Consider the following 22,524-nt stretch of genomic DNA (forward strand, 5'->3'; position numbering starts at 1 on the left):
AGGTTGACCCACACACCTAGCAGAGATGTGGAGTGGCTAACGGATCTGGTGGGCCAACAAAGCAGCGTGGAGCAGTGGGGTTAAAACTCTTGAGGTCGAGCAGCAAAAGACTTGGGAGGCAGAGGAGGGCGATGGTCTGTGGAATAGGTGCAGGGCAAGAAAAACACAATAGCTGACCAGCAGCTTGAGCCAAAGGAGCTTCTCCAACGCAGTCCAGCAAAGGGCAATGGACAAGTTCGAACAGGTAGGGTGGAGTGCACAGAGCAGGGCATAGTCTGCAGCCACAGGAAGCAAGTGTACAGGAACAGGGTGGAGATCATTCAGCAGCACCCAGAGCAGAATAGAAGGCGGCTGATCCCACACAAGTCATTCAAATAGTGGAATAGCAGTCCTGCATAGAATAGTCTCAGCAGTAATGTCTGGCAAAGTGGAGGTTACAACAACCCCAGAAGCTTGTGGAAATCCCAAGCCAAAGAGAGCAATCAGGTGAAAGTAGAAAATAAATCCTTCAGTCTCGTTCCCAAATATTCACAAAGCTCCATTTAAAAAAAAAAAGGAATTCATGGACTATGTTAACCATTTTGCACAAGATAATTACAGATATGAAAGGCCATTTGACTCAATCACCCAGAAAGACTCCCAATTCAATCATCTAACTGTTAATTCCAGGGTTGTCATCTTCACTACTCTATTGGGAAGCCCATTTCATGTGTTGCTCACTTTGAGAGATTTAAACTCCTGGCATCAGTCTTGTATTTACCGTTTACTAGTTTGAACTTCTCCTTCTCCGCTTAATTTAAGTTGAAGTAATATTCCAGATTTACATTTTCTACTCTGTTAACTATCATGCTGCATACTGTCAGGCACCTTATTTCAAGGGTGAAAACTTCAAGTTTATTATTCAAGAGACCTTTACACAAGAGACCATCCCTCTGGTTGTTCTTTGTACGGCTTCCAGCACTTGAATGTCTCCCTTGTTTCTTGGGTGACCAGAACCAATATGTAAAATACAGTTTGTAATGCTTCAGAGCCTGGGCGTTTGGGGGCAGTGGAAGAGAAAGAGAGAAAAAGGACAAGTGGCACAAATTTTCTCGCAAACTATAATTTTGCTTCAGGCTTGCCAAGTTTTATTCTGACATCCTCTCGTTCAATAATTAGAGAGCAGAGGCAAACTGTGTTTCCCACAGGAAGATAAAACTAGATCACAAAGTCAAACCAACAAGCTCGTGCATCATCTTGCAGCTTGTTCAACTAGAGAACTGGAAACACTCAAGCTCATTTATTACAATTATTTCATCAGAAGCAGTTCCTAAATCCTATTCTGGCAGTCACAGGGCACAACTGAAATGCCACAGCATAGGGAAAACTAAGATGTATAGACAGCTTTGAGTAAGCAAGTGCTTGATGCACAATCAGGCTAGGAAAATAAAGATAGGGCAAAGATAAAAATAAAAGAAAAATGTATTTTCAAGTCCAAGAGCAATATTTTTCTCATGATTACATCATTTTTAAAAATGTAATGGCCATGATCTTAAGAAAGATATTAAAAAGGAAGTACCCTGCACAGGTCAGGATTTAACTTGGTTTGTACCGGAGAGAATTTGTTTGAGACAAGATGCAATTATGTACAGGTCTGTGAAAATAATCCTTACCTTGGGGGCTTGTGGAGCCTTTGGTTTTTGGAAGAATCTAGTTATTTCTGAAATCTCCTTCACTTTTTCTGCCTTCAAACGCTGTAATCATATTTAACATGGCACACCTCAATAATGGACAATATAGCGATCATACAGGAGTGAACATTAGAATGCAACATAGAACAAGCTTCCACATAGGGTCGGATTCTTGGCGGAAATAGTAATGATGCGTGAAACTTATCATTTGCCGTGCTACCGTTTAGCCCGAACTTTTGGCCTTTATGTCTGCGCCAGGGCGCATCGGTAAGGGAAGCTTTGCACAAGCATTCTTGGCGCAAACCGCAAGTTTTGACAACTTTAGTCCGGGGCCAGGGGTGCTGCGAGCGAGGCCTTGGGGGGGGGGGGGGGGGGGGGGGAAAAGAGATAGAAAAATTCCAAAAAACATTTACAAGACCCTGAACTATCTAATCGCTGCAAAAAAAAAAAAAAGAGAAAATTTTTACTGACCTTTTTTTGCAGGTTTTCATACTTACCACTGGTGGCAGGGCTACACTGACAGGTTTGACCTGTCGCTATTCTGGGTGCGGCGGACAGGTCGGGAGTGCGCCGAAACTCGGACGCAAATGCAACCCGAGTCATTGCATGTTGGCGCACCTCTCCCCGGCAGTAGTTGGAAGCGCCGCCGCAAACAGGTACCCAAGGATCCCGCCCGGGCTTTGCGACCGGGTTTTCACCGCAGAGGGCCAAATCGTGGCGAAAACCCAGTTGCAGACCTGCCAAAAATCCGGCCCAAGACTGAGTTTACATAATTTGCAAATGGAGCACAAATTTCAATAATGAAGTACTTTCAGTGCACACCAATGGGAAGAAAGATTATTGCAGCATATATAGAGAGAAGCCAGAGGTTATCTTTGTTCTCCAGGATGGTCTTGGGATAGCTTTGGCAGAGGAGAATGAGGCGCGATGGCATTTTGATGTAGTTCAGCCAGATCTGGTGATGGATGGCTAAACCAACTCTGTGCCAGATACACTCAAGTGTGTGCCCTTGGACTTGAGGAAACAAAGATGGGGGCTTTACTAGAGGAACAACCAGGATGGAAGTGTGTAAAGATTTTGATGAGGATACAGATATCAAAGGTGGCAATGGGGGCTGGGGGGAGGGGGAAGAGAGAAGAGAGAGTAGTCGGAGCTAAATTGACAGCTGCAGAAGAATCAGGGAAGGCCAAAGGGTTTGAAATAAATAGTTTGTCTTTACCTTTTCTTCGTCTTTCAACCGTTTCTCCTCTTCCTTCTTTTTCTTCTCTTCCAATTTAGCACTTTTATAAAAGCAATTACATGTTTAATACATCTTTTGGCATCCAGGTAGACAAATCAAAGAGGACAAATAATATTCAGCTATTAAAAACATAGAAATGCATGCTATACAAAATAAATAATGATGTTAGTATCAGCTTGGCTCAGTTGAAAGCACCCCTACTTGGGTCAAATGATTGTGAGTTCAAGCTCCACAATGAACTTGAACACATAATCCAATGCAGCATGGAGGAAATAATCAGGGCTTCCTTTTGGATACAATTTAAATCAAGCCAGCATCTATCTGCATAGGTGGACATAAAAGATCCAATGGCACTACTTAGAGAAGCTTATTCTCCTTGTTCCTTCACCAACATTCCTCCCGGAGTCAACATTACTGAAAATAGGTTACATAGCCATTCAATTGCGGTTTGTAGGACTTTGCTGTGTTTGCAAATTAGCTGTGTTTGCTGACATATGACAGAAACTGTATTTCAATATATATGCATTGGCTGTGCACCATTTTAGGATATCCAAAGGGCATAAGGTGTCATATTAAAAGAAGTTGCATTTATATCTAGACATGCTTGCATTATCACAGCAAACCTCAAATGTGTGCCAAAATCAGTGTGTTAGTCAATCGAGGTAAAAATTTACACAATACCAGTCTAATAAGTTTAAAAACAAAATTGTAGAAAGGTGTCTGACTGCAGAATCACACTGCAGAGTATTTCAGATTCTAAAGCTTGGGCACTGCTCAGGCAGTAGCAAAACATACAATGTGCCCTAAAAAGGAATACTTTGAAGAAAATAATTTAAACACACAGCTGTGTATTTTTATTTCATTGGACCAAACTATGTGGGGGACTATTACAGTAGTGCATCTGGGACCACGACGGAATAAAGTTTTACAAACCTGTCTTACAGCAATGTTTTCTACATGAACCGAGCAAAGAATTGAAATAACAGAATTCTACAACTACTCAAACCCTCCCTTGCAAGTGGTTATACTTATCAAAATCCTACAAGTTAGAGGATGGGGAGAGAGCTACTCACTCCAATGCATCTTGTTTCTCCTTCCGTTTTTCCTCCTTTAATCGTAGCCTCTCTGCTTTCTCTTTTTCTTCTTTCTCTTTTTTCTCCTTCCTCTCCTTGTCTTTCAGTTCTTTTTCCTCGTCCTTTTTTCTCTTGGTTTCTTCCTTTACACGTTCTTTGGCAAGTCTGGCCTCTTCTCTTGCACGTTCCCGCTCTTCCTTTTCTACTTGGAGCTTTTGCCTTTTCTCATCACGCTCCTGTGACACAAAGGAAACCATAAAGCTTCAATATGTGAAAAGTATGTTTAAAGCTAGTAATGGAATGTTAGCAGTACATACTATAGAGTCTTCGGCTCTCCTGGAATGAAGTTTAACTTCCATCAAATAAGGAAAAAAGCACCAAGACATTGTTCCTTTAAGAGTTTAATCTAATATGGACCAAATTGTTCAATCCCTGCTGTGCATAAGAACACATCCTGGAAAGTTATTCTTGATCTTCCAAAAGAATGTCATAGCAGAGTCTCCAGTCATGCAAAGAAGGAACGCACACAAACAGGAAGATCTAACTATATGAAGTTCAAACAGAGAGAACCATGAGGCAAGGAAGCTAAACCCTATTCGAGAGAACAGTGACCTACAACAGTCAAATAACACTGCTTATTTGTTCAATCTCCACAAATGAACTTTGACAAAGCAGTGAGGGGGAAAAACAGACGATAAAGTCCAGCATTAACATTTGCGACCAATTAGAAGCATTTGTGGTGCAAATGTGCCAAGTAGTTTAAGATGCCTGATTTCAGATAGAATTTTTTTTTTAAAAAAAGTCATTGCTACAGATTTGCCCAAAATGCAGTCATAGCATAAGCAGAGTGCACCCCAATATTGGTCGGTCGCATCGAGAAAATATAATAACTAGAGAAGTACAGCTTAGAAGTTGCTTTACCAAATGTCTGTTACCAAATAATCAGCTGCCTATATGAGCAGAGGTCCTTTTTGTCTCCTAAAAATCTCTCAATTGTGCAAACATTGTCCTTTTGGTTACAATATGATCATGTGGAAGTAATCAACAATATCCCCAAAGACAAATGAACTTCAGTCTTAAGGGCTACCCAGCCACAACATCACATTGCTATCAGAATGTGAAACTCATTCACGCTTGTCAGCACATGCAAAGACCAAAAAGCCAAATTACTTTTAAAAACCACAACTAACCAAGAGTTCAAATGGAGGTTCAAGGTAGGAGTTATGATTTGAACCAAAACAGTTTAGGTTTCACTTTTTCTTTTGAATGAACATGTGCATTAGTGGATACTCCAGGCAAGTAAAGATTTCTAATACAGTATTATAAAGCACAGAGAACATCACATCCCAAAGGGTTGCATTAGATATCCTTGCCCTAATGAATAATTTCCTTCCAATTTTATAACTTTCAAAGTGGATGCCACCAACGTACCTACAGCCAAAGGAAAATTCCTTTGTACAAGTTAGATCAAGAGCCTCATAGCACTACGTAAATCTGGCCCTTCATCTATAGCAACAGGTCCTCTCTACGGAGTCGGTGCTCAACTGAATGAGGTCAGATGCTATGCAGTCACCAGGATTACTGCTGCTTCAAATTCTGAAAATAATCCTGGACGTGATAGAGCAACAAAAAAATACAGCAAATCATCCGAAAAGACGTTATGCGGATCAGAATTGGAGTGGTTCATGATTCTACACCTCTGACATGGCTTGATTCCACACAAATAGTTAACTCAACACTGCCATTAAAGGTAATTAAGCAAATAAATCAGAATACCTGTTGCTGCTGGTGTCTCTTGCCTTGCACCTTGGGTGTCCGTGTAATCTGAAAATCACAAGTTACTTTTTAAATAGGAGCATTGAAATAAAACTTCTACACCCAATATTAAACAGAAAAAGTTAATTGGCACAATCCCAACTGTCCTGTCCAGTTTGAAAACCCCTCACTGTATGTACTCCATCTGTTTAAAACAAAAGCTGCATGGCAGCAAAATTTTGACATGATCATTTAATTCAAGATACTCACCATAGATCATGGGATTAAAACTATTAAAAGGTTATGAAATGATAGCATTAGACATGAGGTACAGACAAAAAATGTGTTATTTTGCCCTTTACAGTTCGGGTTTAATAAATCTCACTCAATTTTAAATTCTTCCAAATGATTGACATACATAGAATGAGTTACAAGGCTGTGATAGTTAAACCAGGCTTCAGAAGTGAATCGCATCAGTATTGGGCTACATTCAAAGTCAGGTTTAAGACAAGAGGACAGTATGCACTAAGTCTCCCCATAGTTTATGATTGCACATTTGGCATTTTGGATGAACAAGATACCTGAAAACTTAGACATCCATTTTCTCCCCACTGACATTACATGAAAATCTAAAAATACGAAGATGATAGAAAAACAGGTCACAGTAAAGTTCTTCCAATTTAGAGACTTACAGGAGCCCAGAAAAAAAACTAACAATTTAACTTATTGGACAAGTACGTGGTCTTACAAATTACAGACTTATTTACATGGAAAATAGGTGCAGAAAATAGGGCCATTCAGCCCTTCGAGCCTGCACCACCATTCAATGAGTTCATGGCTGTACATGCAACTTCAGAACCCCATTCCTGCTTTCTCGCCAGACCCCTTGATCCTCCTAGAAGTAAGGACTACATCTAACTCCTTTTTGAATATATTTAGTGAATTGGCCTCAACAACTTTCTGTGGTAGAGAATTCCACAGGTTCACCACTCTCTGGGTGAAGAAGTTTCTCCTCATTTCGGTCCTAAATGGCTTATCCCTTATCCTTAGACTGTGACCCCTGGTTCTGGACTTCCCCAACATTGGGAACATTCTTCCTGCATCTAACCTGTCTAAACCCGTCAGAATTTTAAATGTTTCTATGAGATCCCCGCTCATTCTTCTGAACTCCAGTGAATACAAGCCCAGTTGATCCAGTCTTTCTCGATATGTCAGTCCCGCCATCCTGGGAATCAGTCTGGTGAACCTTCGCTGCACTCCCTCAACAGCAAGAATGTCCTTTAAGTTAGGAGACCAAAACTGTACACAATACTCCAGGTGTGGCCTCACCAAGGCCCTGTACAACTGTAGCAACACCTCCCTGCCCCTGTACTCAAATCCCTTCGCTATGAAGGCCAACATGCCATTTGCTTTCTTAGCTGCCTGCTGTACCCACATGCCAACCTTCAATGACTGATGTACCATGGCACCCAGGTCTCATTGCACCTCCCCTTTTCCTAATCTTGTCATTATTCAGATAATAGTCTGTCTCTCTGTTTTTACCACTAATAACTTCAGAATATCATCTAGGAAAATAAAAATGCTGGGTCTTCATTAAACATATGCTGTAGAGAACTGCTGGCTGATTGTTATTGCAGCCATTGCCCGATTGGAAATTTCAGATTTCCATGGGTGTGCTGGCATGGATTTACACAAAATTTTTCCAGACAAGACTTTAAACAGAGAAATCTGGGTGCAGGTGCAAATGCTTTTTGTACTGAAAATACACAAGCTTCAAGTTCTTTATTTTTGCAAGCACTCTACTTTTGGTTATATTATTTCAAGTTTCTTTAAAAGTAATTTGATATTTATCGGGAAATTCATCTAGATTTTAGCACAATACCTAAAGCAGCAGCTTTCAAACAAGCCAATGTACAACAACTGCAGCTGACTTCATTAAGTAGATTCAATTCTGGACTAATCGACTGAACAGCAAAGTTCAGTTATTGAACTAAACATTCTGAAAATGCACAGGTGTGCGTGCATCTGAAAGCAAAATGGGCTGTTCTCAGACTGAAAATCTTTGAGAACTTTGCTCGTTCTGACAAATGGTCTCAAATGTAACATCAGCTTTCTCTTTCAGATGCTGCTGGACCAGCATCTTTCAACATTTGACTTTTAAGGTTATTGGCTCAGCTGGTACAGCATGAGAGTAGAATTTAACATTTATTTTTCCAGTATACCATTAATAAAAGTTATTTGGCATAGCATCCATCGAATTTCTACACTTTTGCTTTAAGATGGCCCAAATGAACTAAAATGATAAATTTTTCAAAATCAAATCACACCACAAGAAATGACATGCTCAAATGGATACTCTCAACTTGAATATATTCCTGATTGAAAGAAATGTTTCTAGGAATTAATTAACATTATTTCAATACTGTTAAAGTAGTTTCAAAACTTGATTACCAGTCCAAAATAACGATTTCAGCTTGGACCAGGCATGCTCAAGAGATGTCAAAGCCTTTTGATGCAGGAGATACACATGCAATATCTTTAAAAAAAATTCAGCTGCATTTACAGGAACTACTTGTAAAAAAGTGCATTAAAACCACAAAGGAAATTTTACTACCATGCTAGTTTGAAGTTTTGCATTCTCCACACCATTATCCTTGGTATGGATTGGCATCAATTTAAGCTCCGTTAAGCTGTTGTCTGTATAGCCCCAGGGTCAGAATATGGAACTCAAGTCACATTAAACCGTAAAAACTAGCATAGGAGAGACTTTGATGCCAATCATTCTAGGCTGGATTCAAACCCAGATCTCAGAAAAAAGAATTCACACTACCCTATTACATCACCTAGTTCCTTATAGCTTTTAAGGAGTACACAAAAGGACATAAAACACATGCTGCCATTTCAAAAGCATAACTGAAGATACTAAGAATCATGATTAGCCATACTCAACGCTCTTTCTCAGCTCAATAATCCAGAATAAATATGATGCACAAATTTATCTTCTGATGGACATATTTTTATATAAGTTTCCCCCAAAATGTTTAAGATTTAAGAAAGTTTGCCCATTCACTTCTGGGATCTGGATTCAAATTGAGCTCAATCTTATTCCAACAGTTGCAAGATCTGCACCAAACTGTCCACAATCTATTAAATCACAACTGACAGTGTGAAAAATGGAAACTTTACCCTGGTGTAGAATTTGATGTATTGCCGAGGCTGAAGACATAGACTACAGAATGGATGAAATCTTTACACTGCATCTGGGCCACACTGTACCCAAAGGAGTGTTAGTTGTTGACACCATAGGGAAAGACATCCATTCCAAGCATCGACATCCTTCATCCCAATAAACACCAAAGTACAATTCATATAGAATTTATCCTTTTAACACATTTTACAATGTTAAGAGATAGAAAGCAGTGTAAGTATCAGATTTAAAAATATGTTGTTCTGTAGCAGATAAAAATACCCAAGAGAGCTGGTGTAGTTTTTAAAAAACAGATGCAGGAAGTAAGCCTATCTCGAATGCCCCAATGAAGCTTTTCAAAGATTGCTAAAATCATTTATTTTACTAGTATAAATCAATGTCACTCTCAACAAACAGGTGACATAAATACAGCCAAGTGCTACAATATATGCTTCAGGGCATACAGCTTAGGTCTGCCTACAAGGTCCAGTGACTCCTGCTCCAGTGCAAAGCCCAAATCCTTCCAATCCCCGACGAGATGAAATTAGTTTATCTTCTCTGCCCGCATCCCCTTTTCAATGGTTCCATTGTTGCAGAAACAGTTGCACCTTAGTTGGAGGATGAAAAAAAAAAAGTTAAAAAAAAAAATCAATCAATGGAATCACTGTTTAGTTTGAGCTTCCGAAATGGATACTTCAGGATTTCCGAATTCAATCCGTCCCTTGAAAGTAGAGAATACAGTGCCAAATGTCACTACTTCTTCATCTGTTAACTTCATTGAATATTAGCAGTCCAGATTACCGTGGGAGGCATCACACCAAAGTCTGAGCCTGTCCTCATCCAACAACCACACTTGTAACAGGAACAGGGTGTTGCTGGATAGATCATTGGGGAAACCGGAACAATTTTCCCTTCTCTAACCCAGCAGGGCGAAGATCAACTGCTGAATCCCATTCCATTCCCAAAAAAGATTAGATAATCCAACACAGACCAGAGATTGAATCTCATCGGCTGTTCAGCTGGTGAGGCCACTGGGTAGCAGACCGCAAATTGGGAAATTGCAATCGCACTTGCAATAATATTGCATATTTTAAAATTAATGGATGTGAAAACCAAGTTGAGTGATTCCATGATTTCCTAATGTGTTTCCAGCTGTGGAGGCATCATGCCGAGAGCGCAATTTCATAAAATCTGCCTTCAGATATATTTAACTTTCAGATGAACTAATTTATTGGGGGAAAAACCATTACCACCCCATCAGGGATGTGAGAGCATAGCATATCTGATTCTCGCTCTCAGCGACATTGAGTAAGCACATGCAGGAAGAAAGTGGGTTGTGTTTCAGGCCAGTCATGCATACCTCATAGCAGCTGGCTGAATCAACATGGAGACCTAGGAGCAAGTTCAGCCTCAGCTGGAACATTGGAAATGAAACAGGAATTTCATACAGAAAGATTCCCAAAACCAGGATTTATTAATGAGAAGTACCACTATATTGCTGTGTTAAATTTCTTATCTTTGTACTATTTACAAAAGGTCTCATTTTTATATTGTGTAAATGAAGTCAGCAATCTTTAAATCCTTAAGTACTTGGTTGCCTTTTCTGTTTGAATTTCAAAAACTGCCTGAAATGCAATTCCACATTACAGATATAAATGCAGAGGTGATACCACAGGCTTCGAGAAAAAGGCACCACTATTCATCTTAGCACCACCTACTGCACCCTGTTCACAAGGTTTTACTAATAATTTAGAAACCTGGAGAAGCTGAAGAAAGGACAGAGATTAGAACAATTTAGCTACAGGAAATAAGGGAGCAGACCCTAGTTAAACTGCAGCACTAAAGTCAAAAGGTGAAAATTCATTACCATACATAAAAGTAATGCTGCAAAATACATTAGGGATATGGTATATGGCAAACTAAATATTTCGGAAGTAGTCATTTCAAGTGCATTACAAGAATAGATGCAAAAAGCAATCTGGTGTTAGAGATAAGTAAAATACACTTAGCAGATGGATTTTATGTAATGTGCAGGGATGCAAGTGTGGCTTTGCTCTCAGGTCTGGGCTAGTGGTTCAGCTTCCCATTCACATTTTTTTTTAAATCCCAAGTGGCTTGAGAAAGCAGCAAGTTATGGAATCGTTACAGCACAGTTGGAGGTCATTTGGCCCATGCCAGTTCACAGCAAGAGCACTTCAGCGAGTCCCAATCCCTCAACCCTTCCCTGTAGCCCTGCAATTTCCCCCCACCCCCACCCCAGGTAGTTAAACAAATCCCTTTTGAAAGCCACGATTGAATCAGTCTCCACCACCCTTTCAGGCAGTGCATTCCAGATCATAACCACTCGCTGTATAAAAACATTTTCCCTTCTGTGGCTTTTAGATCAACTGCCAATCACCTTAAATCTTTCTCCTCTGGTTCACGACCCTTCCGCCAATGGGAGCAGTTTCTCTCTATCTACTGTCTAGACAGATCATGATTTTGAACACCGATCAAATCTCCTCTCAACCTTCTGTGCACCAAGAACAACCCCAGCTTCTCCAGTCTATGCAGGTAACTGGAGTCCCTCATCCCTGGAACTATTCTTACAAATCTTTTCTGCACCCTCTTCGAAGCAGTCATATCCTTCCTAAAATGTGATGCTCAGAATTGGACACAATACTCCAGTTGTGGCCGAACCAATGTTTTATACAGGTGGTTCATAACTTCCTTGCTTTTGTACTCTATGCTTCTATTTATGAAGCCCAGGGTCCCATATGCTTGAACCACTTTCTCAACCTGCCCTGCCATCTTCAACAATTTGTACACATATACCCCCAGGCCTCTCTGTTCATGCACCCAGTTTAGAATTGTACCCTTGAGTTTATATTGTCTCTCCTCATTCTTCCTACCAAAATGTATCACTTCGCACTTTTCTGCGTTAAATTTCACCTGCCACGTGTCCGCCCATTCCACCAGCCTGTCGATGTCCTCTTGAAGTCTTCACCCATCCTTTTCTCTGTTCACTATAGTTCCAAATTTTGTGTCATTTGCAAATTTTGAAATAGTGCCCTGTCTATCCAAGTCCAAATCATTAATATATATCAAGAAAAGCAGTGGTCCTAGTACCAACCCCGAGGGAACACCACTGTATACCTTTCTCCAGTCTGAAAAACAACAGTTCACACTACTGTGTTTCCTGTCACTTAGCCAATTTTGTATCCATGCTGCCACTGTCCCTTTTATTCCATGCGTTTCAACTTTGCTGGCAATCCTATTATGTGGCTATTCATCAAAACATGTTTTGGAAGTCCATGTAAATCACATCAACCACATTGTCGTGGATTATCGTTTCTCAAAGCTTCCCCACTACAGAGGTTAAGTGGTCTATAGTTGCTGGGTTTTTCCTTGCAGCTCTTTTGAACAAGGGTGTAACATTTGCAATTCTGCAGTGCTCTGGCACCACCCACTATCCAAAGAGTATTGCAAGATTATGGTCAGTACCTCTGCAATTTCCACCTTTACTTCCCTCAGCATCCTAGGATGCATTCCATCCGGTACTGGTGACTTATCTACTGCAAGTACAGCCAGCCTTTCTAGTACCTCTGTCAATCTTTTTTTTAATCCCATTCAATACTTCCAACTACCTCCTCTTTCACTATAAACTTCCTTGGTAAAGACAAATACAATGTACTTATTTAGTACCTCAACCATGCCCCGTGCCTCCATGCATAGGTCTGCTTTTTGGTCTGGAATCACCTCCCCTCTTACTACCATTTACTATTTATATGCCTATAGAAGACTTTTGGATTCCTCTTTATGTTAGCTGCCAGTCTATTCTCATAATCCCTCTTACTTCCTTTTTCAGTTCCCTTTGAACTTTCTGCATTCAGCTTGCTTCTCACTTGTATTCTCAATCTGACATCTGTCATGCACCCCTTTTTTCTGCTTGATCGAGGCTATGTTACTTAAAAAGGAATATTTTCAACAATACTCCCTTTGTAGAGATTTCAGTTTCTAGTGTTTCTTGTCTCACTTTTCCTAGTTATGTTGCCATTTTGAAATTATTGACTCTTAGATCAGTGCCCCATTATCTTTCTTCACCTACCTCTTTTCAAATCTTAATTTCTGCCCTGTTTTTTGTACATTCACATTACAGATACGGCCTGTTAGCATAAATAAACTTTTAGGGAGGGACCACTTTCTATCTAAATGGTTCCTTTTCGATGACACACAGCAAAGAGCCATAAAATGTTCATTTTAACATACTGAAGATTTTGAGGATACAAAGTGTATTCAGCTATAAACAAAGAGCCACTTGACATTGCCCATTTATACAGTAGAGGTAAAAATAAAATGCTTGAAGTCTAAAATAAGAGATAGTAATGCACAGCAAGTTAATTACCATTTTTTTTTTTTTTAAAGTCCGTACTGCCAGCTCTCACAGCAGAACAAGGCTAACATGTGGCTCCAGTTCAGAGCAGCACTGCTATGGTCTGTACTTCGGACTTGCAGTATGGTTCATTTCGGAGGCTGGATGGGAACAATAAACACAGCACGACTGGGGAAGTCAGCAGCCTTACATGCCCTCATTACAAAATCTGGCAGCATTGTTTTATTAGCCAACAGATGCTTTTACTAGAGGTAACGTTACTGGATTAGTAATCCAGAGGCCTGGACTAATAATCCGGAGACACAAGTTCAAATCCCAGCACGGCAGCTGGGGAATTTAAATTCAGTTAAACCTGGAATAAAGCGCCTGTATCAGTAACACTGACCATGAAACTACTGGATTGTCATAAAAAAAACCCCACCTGGTTCACTAATGTGCTTTAGGGAAGGAAATCTGCCATCCTTACCCGGTCTGGCCTATACGTGACTCCAAATCCACAGCAAAGTGGTTGACTCTTAACTGACCTCTGAAATTGGCTAGCAAGCCACTCAAGGACATTTAGGGATGGGCAATAAATGCTGGCCTTGCCAGCGACGCCCACATCCTGTGAACGAATAAAAATAAAAATAAAAATGAGGTGAATTAATTCACTCGTGTAGTTGTGCGCTGGGAAAGTCAGAGGGCAGGTTACTATAAGGACTTGTCCAAAGACTGACTCAAGCAAATAAGGTTCACAGGATTGCTCAGCAAGAGCATACCAGAACCCCCTACTCTTTCTTCCAGCTTCCCCCTCCCCATGGAAACAGAAAAATTACAGGTCACCGCATCCTTTCCCAGTAACAAATCTGTTGTTGCTACATCGAGTCTAAAACGGTCTCTGATCTGCCAACTGTAAACAGAAACAAGTGGGAAAAACAAAAATGTGGGGGAAAAAAAAGTAAATCGTAAGAAAACAGGCAAGTAGAGATATGTAAAAGTGGAAGGGAAAAAAATAGGTGTTTATTGACACAAAATGTGACTTCATAACTTACACTATTTCAACATTACGAATTTGTGATTTTCCAAAAATATGATTAAATTATAGCACAATCCCAGAATTGGGGAGGAGGATTTGGACTTTGGGGCAACATCATTGAACACAGTCCGCAGCTGGCAATCTGCAGATGCAGCAGTGACCACTACTAGCTGAGAGAAGCAACAATTTGACAAACACTGACTGATACTCTCTTGTACTGCAAATAGACTAGTCTCTGTCACAAAGGCATTTAGGGTTGGTTTAAAAAGCAAAGTTTCCTTCGTGTAGGAAGTGATCAGGCTGCTTTAACAAAGAAAGGAACAGAGAACAGTGATAATTCTGTATTTTAAAGTAGTAACGATTAAGATTTTTTTTTCATTTTCATCAATTTGATAGCTGCAGACAGGCTTTCTGAAGAATTCTGGAGATGAAGCCAGCAATAGCATCTGCTCCGCCTCCCTCCAGTCAGTGAATGGCTTTTGGATGTCGAATTACTGCAAATCCTCAGTACTACCTAACAAAAGTATGTTTCTACATTACTAATTCCTTAATGTCCCACTGCCATCTCTTCTTGGAAACAATGTGGTCACAAAATTACGAAGTAAGGATTAGGCTACATAGAAAGTACAGGTCTCTCTGTACATCAACTCTTCCCAAGCCATCACCATTTAAATAATACTTTGTCCTTATGTTTTTCCTACCAAAATGGATAACTTCACATTTATCCATGTTATACTGCATCTGCCATGTGTTTGCCCACTCACTCAACCTATCTAAAATCGCCTTGCAGCGTCTTTGCATCCTTCTCACAACACCACCTAGTTTTGTGTCCTCAACAAACTTGGAAATAGTACATTTGGTTCCTTCATCCAAATCATTTATATCATCATCATCATAGAAACATCGAAAATAGGTGCAGGCGTAGGCCATTCGAGCCTGCATCACCATTCAATGTAATCATGGCTAATCAAGCAACTTCAGTACCCCATTCCTGCTTTCTCTCCATACCCCTTGATCCCTTTAGCCATAAGGGTCACATCTCCAGGCACAAGAGAAATTATATCAAAATGTGCTGATACCAAATTACAAAGGGGCATGGCAAACTGAGGCAGATGCAGACGTGTGAAATAGTGCATTTTAGGAAAAATTGAAAGTACACGATAAATCAGCAAGATTAAGAGTGCGGGAAAAGAACTATGGATGCAGAAATCTTTATAAAAGATGGAGTGCAGAAAAGACAACAGGCAAAATGGGATTCAGAGTTTTATACATGGGACATTAAGAAATGCTAAATTTGTACATTGGTTGAGCCACAGTTCTGGGCACCCCATTATAGAAATATTACAGCCATGAAACGGGGACAATGAAGATTCACGAGAAGGAATAAAATGTTCGAGTTGTGAAGAAAGGCTTGACCAATGTGGGCTTTTTCACAAACAGAAGATTGGGGCAGGAGAAAAGAAAGGAGAGAAAAGAACCTCTCTTGATGGCAAGCAGTAAAGATTGTTTCCATAGATTGATGACGATCACTAGGAGAATGGTGTTATATGGATCTCCACACCACGCCCAAGATAGTTATTTTATCAGTAGTCTCCTCATGGAATTCTTTATAGTGACCATTAATGGAGACTATTTCCTTAAAAAGGGAACTGGATCGATATTTGTAAAAGAACAGAAACAAAATGGCAATTAAATATCGTTACAAAATTTACGGGTGGATAGGGTAAAAGAGAGGACAAGGAAGAGCGAGCAATAATACACAATCCGAGCACTAGAATACGAGAAATGGTTAAAAGAGAATTGCTAGATTGAGCTAAGGAATACTAAGATCAGTTACATTACTGGCAATGTGAGTGTCAAGCAGTTGAAAAAAAAGGTTGAGATTTGAGAAAAATGCTAGTGTATTAGTGTCATAACTGCAGGCTATTTTAATTATCTAGAGAGTCCAAAAAAGACTTGTATTTATATAGCGCCTTTCATGACCACCGGACGCCCCAAAGCGCTTTACAGCCAATGAAGTACTTTTTGAAGTGTAGTCACTGTTGCAAGGAAAATATTTATGGTAAAGGTTTACAATCTGATTGAGTGACCCCCAACCTGCTGTACATTTACAGCCTTTTGTGATTTAGATTTTCTTCAGTTACATGAAAAGGAACAGTGCTGAATCCAGTATAGCCCAGGCAGCCAGTCTGATTTTCATTGACAATTATTTTGTCGAGAGAGGAGATACAATTAAAAACATTATAGACAGATGAAAAATATTTTTTTTAAATCATGCCATGTCAGCAGACTTCATAATAGAAATGATACAGCATTTGTTTACAAAAGGTCTTTAAACTTGTGAATGCGGTAGCCAACAACCACAGAATAATCAAGTGGCAATCTTGCCCATTGGAATACAACCAGAAGTGAACAAAATGCAAATTTAAAACTTGGGATAGCGTCCGAGAAAAAAAATTACACACGGGTGGCAACTGAGGGTCAAGAGTATGTACAGTATATATTAGGCTTATTTACCACTTTGAAAACATGCTATACTTTTGAAAACATTTTTTTTAATGCACTTAAGTTAATAGATTTTAATATTGCACAACCCTCTGGTTTATAAATGGCTCATCACTCCCATAAGTAACATTTCATCTTTGCTAAATAGCTCAAAATGGTTTTTCTACACATGCATAGAGATGTTTCACAGCTCAAGTGGACATAGTACAAAGCAAGTTCTTATTAATGTAGAGCCACTAACACACACTTCTTTATCCTCCCCTCCCCCAAATTTCAGAATGTGCAAAAATAATTTTGTATCAACCTTGCTTCCAGGAGTTGATGACGTAGATCTAGGACTCTTCTCATCCTCTCGAGACCTTGCTTCTGGTGAGCTATCAGTAGCTGAAATAGAACTCGATAAGGAACTGACGGGTGAGTCGATGCTTTCATTCCCAAATGACCGAGTTCCTTCCACTTGCACTATGCCTTTCTCTAGACTCCCAGTCCAGCACGACTTGTCAGCCATTATATCTTTTAAAACCACTACTGGAACTCTGCCCTTGAACACGCTGTTAGCAATAGGGCTATCGACTTCAATTTCGAGTCCTTGCTTTGCTTTAGTTTCCCCGCTAGTCTGCCCAGGTGCTGAACTTTCAGAATTCACAGATTCAGAAGAATTTATCCCTTTTGTTACACTAGACTTCAGACTATCCAACCAGTTACATTTCTTTTCAGAATCAACTTTTGTTTTCTTACTCAGACCTTTAGCAGAAGCCACCATTTTTACACCTTTGTTGCCTACGCTGTCCGAGACTTCGTTGCTAGAATCGCACGTTAAGTCAATCGTCATGGAATGGAGTTCACGACTGTGCATCTTAACCGTAGAATTACTCTTCTGAATGGAATGCAAGAAATCATCAAGAGGTCCTTTCCCATTAACAAGTTTAGAGGGAGCCAGATCCCCATCCGCTGTTGCAGAATTTCCAGTTTGGCCATCCAAGTTTATTTTGCAGTCATTTTCAACATCCTCGTCAGAAGCAATCAGTTTGACTGCAGGTAGTTGTGCAGGTGCACTGGTAGATATTTTTGCCCGCTTGGCATCAGTAGTCTCCTCATTTTCTGCCTTTGGTACAGGGTTGAGACGTTTGAAAGGCAATCGTGCTGCAACATGAGCATAAACAAATTTTCCACCATTATTAAGCAGATTTAGAAACAAGCAGCTATTTACAACATACTAAACTAAAAACAAAACAAAGACAGAATTTCACCCCTCCAATCCAGAGGTTAATCACTCATGTTTGAGTATGCACTTTATAGCTGCCAGTAGCACTCCAGAAACTCAAAATTGCTTCATTAGTTAGCCTGAAGAGAGTTTCGGCAGACTATTTGACCACGAGACCATCACATGCTAGTTATTTTTTTTAAATTAAAGTGATGTTGAAGTAGTAATGTTGGTTTAGACACTGGGAAAACTCCTTGCCTTGCTTTAAATGCAATCTTAAAGTGCAGTTAAGCAAGCAGATTTCCACTTCCAAGAATGCAGCACTCCTTTGGTATAGCACTGGAGTGTCAGTGCAGATTCTATGATTTCATCCTGAAGTTGGCCATGTTTTCATCCTGAAGTTGGCCATCACTACCCCAACTGAAGTCAACTAAATCAGCTGCATCAGTGATCCAACCTGGAACCTTTTTTTTTTAAATGGTTGAATGCCACACCTTATGATGTACCTCAAAGAAAGCTAATAAGTAAAACAATACAGCAGCTTAAAACAAATGGAATGGAGTTACTGAGCGATAAGAAGTTTAGTACAAAGAACAATTCTGTTTCCTCAAGTCATAAATACAATTCATTTCATATATTCCTGGTTACAGGATTTTTAGACAGGACAGAGAGGGGGGTAAAAAGGGGTGGTGGGTCACAGTTGTGAGAAGGGATGATATGTTAGAGGGATCATCAAATGAGGCCATATAGGTCGAACTGAAAAATAAAAAAGGGGCCATCACACTGCTGGGCGAATATTCTAGACCCCCAAACAGCGAGAGGGAGATAGAAGAGCAAATATGTAGACAAATTTCTGTGAAGTCCAAAAACCATTGGGCAGTGATAGGGGATTTCAACTATCCCAATACTGATTGGGACAAATATATTGTGAAGGGTATAGAGGGCGCGGAATTCATAAAATGCATTCAAGAGAACTTTTTTAAGTCAGTATGTAACAAGCCCCAATACGGGAGGGGGCGGTTCTGGATTTAGTTTTGGGGAATGAAGCTGGGCAGATGGAAGGGGTATCAATGGGAGAACACTTGGGGTGTCAGTGACCATGATTCAGTCAGATTGAAGGTTGTTATGGATAAGGACAAGGTTAGACCAGGAATAAAAGTCCCAAATTGGGGAAAAGCTAACTTTGCTAAGTTGAGAAGTGATTTGGCCACAGCGGAAACAGCTACTTGAAGGTAAATCAGTGTCAGAACAGTGAGAAGCATTCAAGGTGGAGATCCAGAGCGCTCAGGCCAAACATGTGCCCTTGAAGAAAAAGGGTGGGAATAACAATTCTAGAGCCCCCTGAATGTCTTGGGACTTTCAGAAAGGGATAAAGAAAAAAAGGGAAGCTTATGTCATATACCGACAACTAAATACTGTAAAATCTCTGGAGGAATATAGAAGGTTCAGATGTAAAGTTAACAAGGATATTAGGAATGCTGAGAGCATGAAAAATTCTTGGCAAGTAAAATCAAAGAAAACTTAATGGTAGAGCCTATTAGAGACTACGAGGGTAATCTGTGTGTGGAGGCAGAAGATGTGGGTATGCTTCTTAATGAATACTTTGCGTCTGTTTTCACAAAGGAAAGGGGTAATCCTTTCAAGAAGGAGTGTGAAATTCTGGACGAAATAGACAGAGAGAGAGGAGGTATTGGAGGGTTTGGCAGCTTTGAAAGTGGACAAGTCCCCAGGTCCAGATAAAATGCATCCCAGGCTGTTGAGCGAAGAGAGAGAGGAAATAGCAGAGGCTTTGACCATCATTTTCCAGTTCAGGCATGATGCCGGGGGACTGCTAATGTGGTACCCTTGTTTAAGAGAGAAAGGGATAGGCTGAGTAAGTATAGGCCTGTCAGCCTAACCTCAGTGGTGGGAAAATTATTGCAAAAAATCCTGAACAACTGGATAAATCTACATTTAGAAAGGCAAGGATTAATCAGGGACGGTCAGCACAGATTTGTTAATGGATATCAATCTACTGGTCAGGTGGGCAGAACAGTGGCAAATGGAATTTAATTTGGAGAAGTGTGAGGTAATGCACTTGGGGAGGGCCAATAAGGGTATACACATTAAACGGTAGGCCACTTACAAGTGCAGATGAACAAAGGGACCTTGGAGTGCTTATCCACCTGACCTACTTTCAGGGATCTGTGGACATGGTGGTTAAGAAAGCATACGGAATGCTTGCCTTTATTGGCCGAGGCACAAAATACAAGAGTAGGGAGTTTATGCTTAAATTGTATAATATACTGGTTAGGCTACAGCAGGAATACTGCGTACAGTTCTGGTTGCCGTATTATAGGAAGGATATGATTATACTGAAGACAGTGCAGAGGAGATTTACGAAAATGCTGCCTAGAATGGAGAATCTTAGTTATGAGGACAGATTAGATCGGCTGGCTTTGTTCTCCTTGGAACAGAGGAGGCTGAGGGGAGACCTCATTGAGGTGTATAAAATTTGGGGGGGGGGCGCCTGGATATAGTGGATAGCCTTTGGTGGGGGGGTCAATTACGAGAGGGGCATCGGTTTAAAGTGGTTGGTGGAAGGGTTAGAGGGGATTTGAGGGGAAACTTCTTCATACAGAAGGTTGTGGGGGTCTGGAACTCGCTACCTGGAAGGGTGGTGGAGGCAGAAACCTCACCACATTTAAAAAGTGCTTGGATGTGCACTTGAAGTGCCGGGTTATGGACCTAGAGCTGGTAAGTGGGATTAGATGAGATAACTTCTTGTTGGCTGATGCAGACACGATGGTAAGTACATCATGAAATCTAATACGGCCAGAGTGATCTCCTGGACTAGTTTCGATCACCTGAATGGGTTGGAGGAATTTTACTAGATTTTTCTCCCCCAATTGGCCTGAGTTTTTATGTTTTTTTTGCCTCTCCCAGGAGATTGCATGGCTCCGGGTGGTATGGAGTGTAAAATGTTGCGATACAAGGGGTATCGCAGTTGTGTGAGGCGGACTGGTTAGGCCGGATGCTCTTTACCTGTCCGTCATTATTCATAGCTTTATACGTAACCTTCAGGACTGCTGACCGAGGGCTATGTGGCTCTTTGACGGCCGGCGTGGACACAATGGGCCTAAATGGCCTCCTTCTGCGCTGTAAATTTCTATGTTTCTATATTACAAAATGATGAGATTGGTAAAATTAACTGCAAACTTCAATAACGTGAACTTATGAAGTTCCATTGTTCCTTAAATGAGAGTAGAAAATACAAGATTGGTTAGCCTTGCAATATTTCATTTACTCTCAGACACCAAAGTTTTGCCCTACACACACACACCCTGCAGTTACATCCCACAAGCAACAGCACAAAATGCTATTGAATTCTTCTTATACTTTGGGAAAAAAGCATCCAAGAGAAAATGCTCATGACTTTAGACATGTGCACAGAAACAGTTAGTTCATATATCCAACCTGAAGTAAACCCTGCATACAAAGATTTGCAGTTCCACGGGCACCAACCACACTAGTATTTCAGCCAAGTCGCCATTCTTCATGTGTGAGCTTTGACCGAGTATCAGCAGATTCGGAGACCACTGGAGCATCATGGTTGAGCACTATAATGCCTTCAATTGGTGCTCACACACAAGCACTTTCTATCATGGTTTACTGGATAGTAACAACATGTAGGAACACAAGATGATTTCTCCTCTCCCTGGCTCAGCTCGGTGTTGGCCAATAGTAACGACCCCAAATCTGCCCTGCCGATTATCAAAAAAAGGCATGGGTTGAGTGTTGAAACACTAAAATTAGTTGAAGTCACATCCTGCTAGGCTTGGGTCCATTTAGTACTCCTGCGCCATTTTGACCATGCTTCCTGCAGAGGAAACTTGTTTTTCATAAAAAGCAACACCCCATTAAAAACATCAGCAGTGAGTCACCGAGGATAAAAATCAACTTGACAACGAGTGTAAAGGTGCAAGAGATTTTCACAGAACATACGATAGGTTACACAGTCATGAAGTTGGGGGTGGGGTAGAGAAATAGAAAAGCTAAGGACTAGACTTCCAAACAAAGCACCACTTTGGCAAAGGATTTTGTTTCAGAAAACCATTCAAGTGTACCACTGGATGAATCACTAAGGTTAGAGTTCAAATCACAGAAGACATTAATGGTCTCTGTCTAGGCTGAAACTTAGCTCAAGTCTTAGAAGTCTAAAAAGGACTATGTTGCAACCCATTATATCACCATAAGGAAACGCAACATATTACTACACAAGAATTAGGTTACCTTGGACCAGTTTCTTTGCTGGAGTGGCTGCTTTCAACTTGTACTCTTCCATTACTGCAAATTTTTAAAAAAAAATAAAGTTATTCACACAAAAGAACAGCAAAAAAACTTTGGAACCACTTGTGTGTAGAGAACAGAGCAAATTAACTTATTTCTTTTATAAATAAAACGTCACAAGTGTCCGACAGCACATGACCGAACCTTATTCACCCCTCAGTAATTCTATTAAAA

At 40.4% G+C, this 22,524-nt stretch overlaps 1 protein-coding gene across 1 annotated transcript in view; it reads right to left on the minus strand.

Annotated features, from left to right (window-relative positions):
* Positions 1-22,524, minus strand: part of chaf1a (chromatin assembly factor 1, subunit A (p150)) — a 56,527-nt gene that overhangs the window by 26,400 nt on the left and 7,603 nt on the right. The window contains exons 2-7 of the mRNA XM_070859921.1: positions 22,294-22,347; positions 17,122-17,960; positions 5,760-5,807; positions 3,984-4,219; positions 2,890-2,950; positions 1,653-1,733 (exon numbers count right to left, since the gene is read on the minus strand). Of these exons, the coding sequence (XP_070716022.1) occupies positions 1,653-1,733; positions 2,890-2,950; positions 3,984-4,219; positions 5,760-5,807; positions 17,122-17,960; positions 22,294-22,347 (1,319 nt within the window). The remainder of the gene's footprint in view (positions 1-1,652; positions 1,734-2,889; positions 2,951-3,983; positions 4,220-5,759; positions 5,808-17,121; positions 17,961-22,293; positions 22,348-22,524) is intronic.

The sequence above is a fragment of the Pristiophorus japonicus genome, chromosome 18 (genome assembly GCF_044704955.1).
Source record: "Pristiophorus japonicus isolate sPriJap1 chromosome 18, sPriJap1.hap1, whole genome shotgun sequence".
Taxonomy (NCBI): domain Eukaryota; kingdom Metazoa; phylum Chordata; class Chondrichthyes; family Pristiophoridae; genus Pristiophorus; species Pristiophorus japonicus.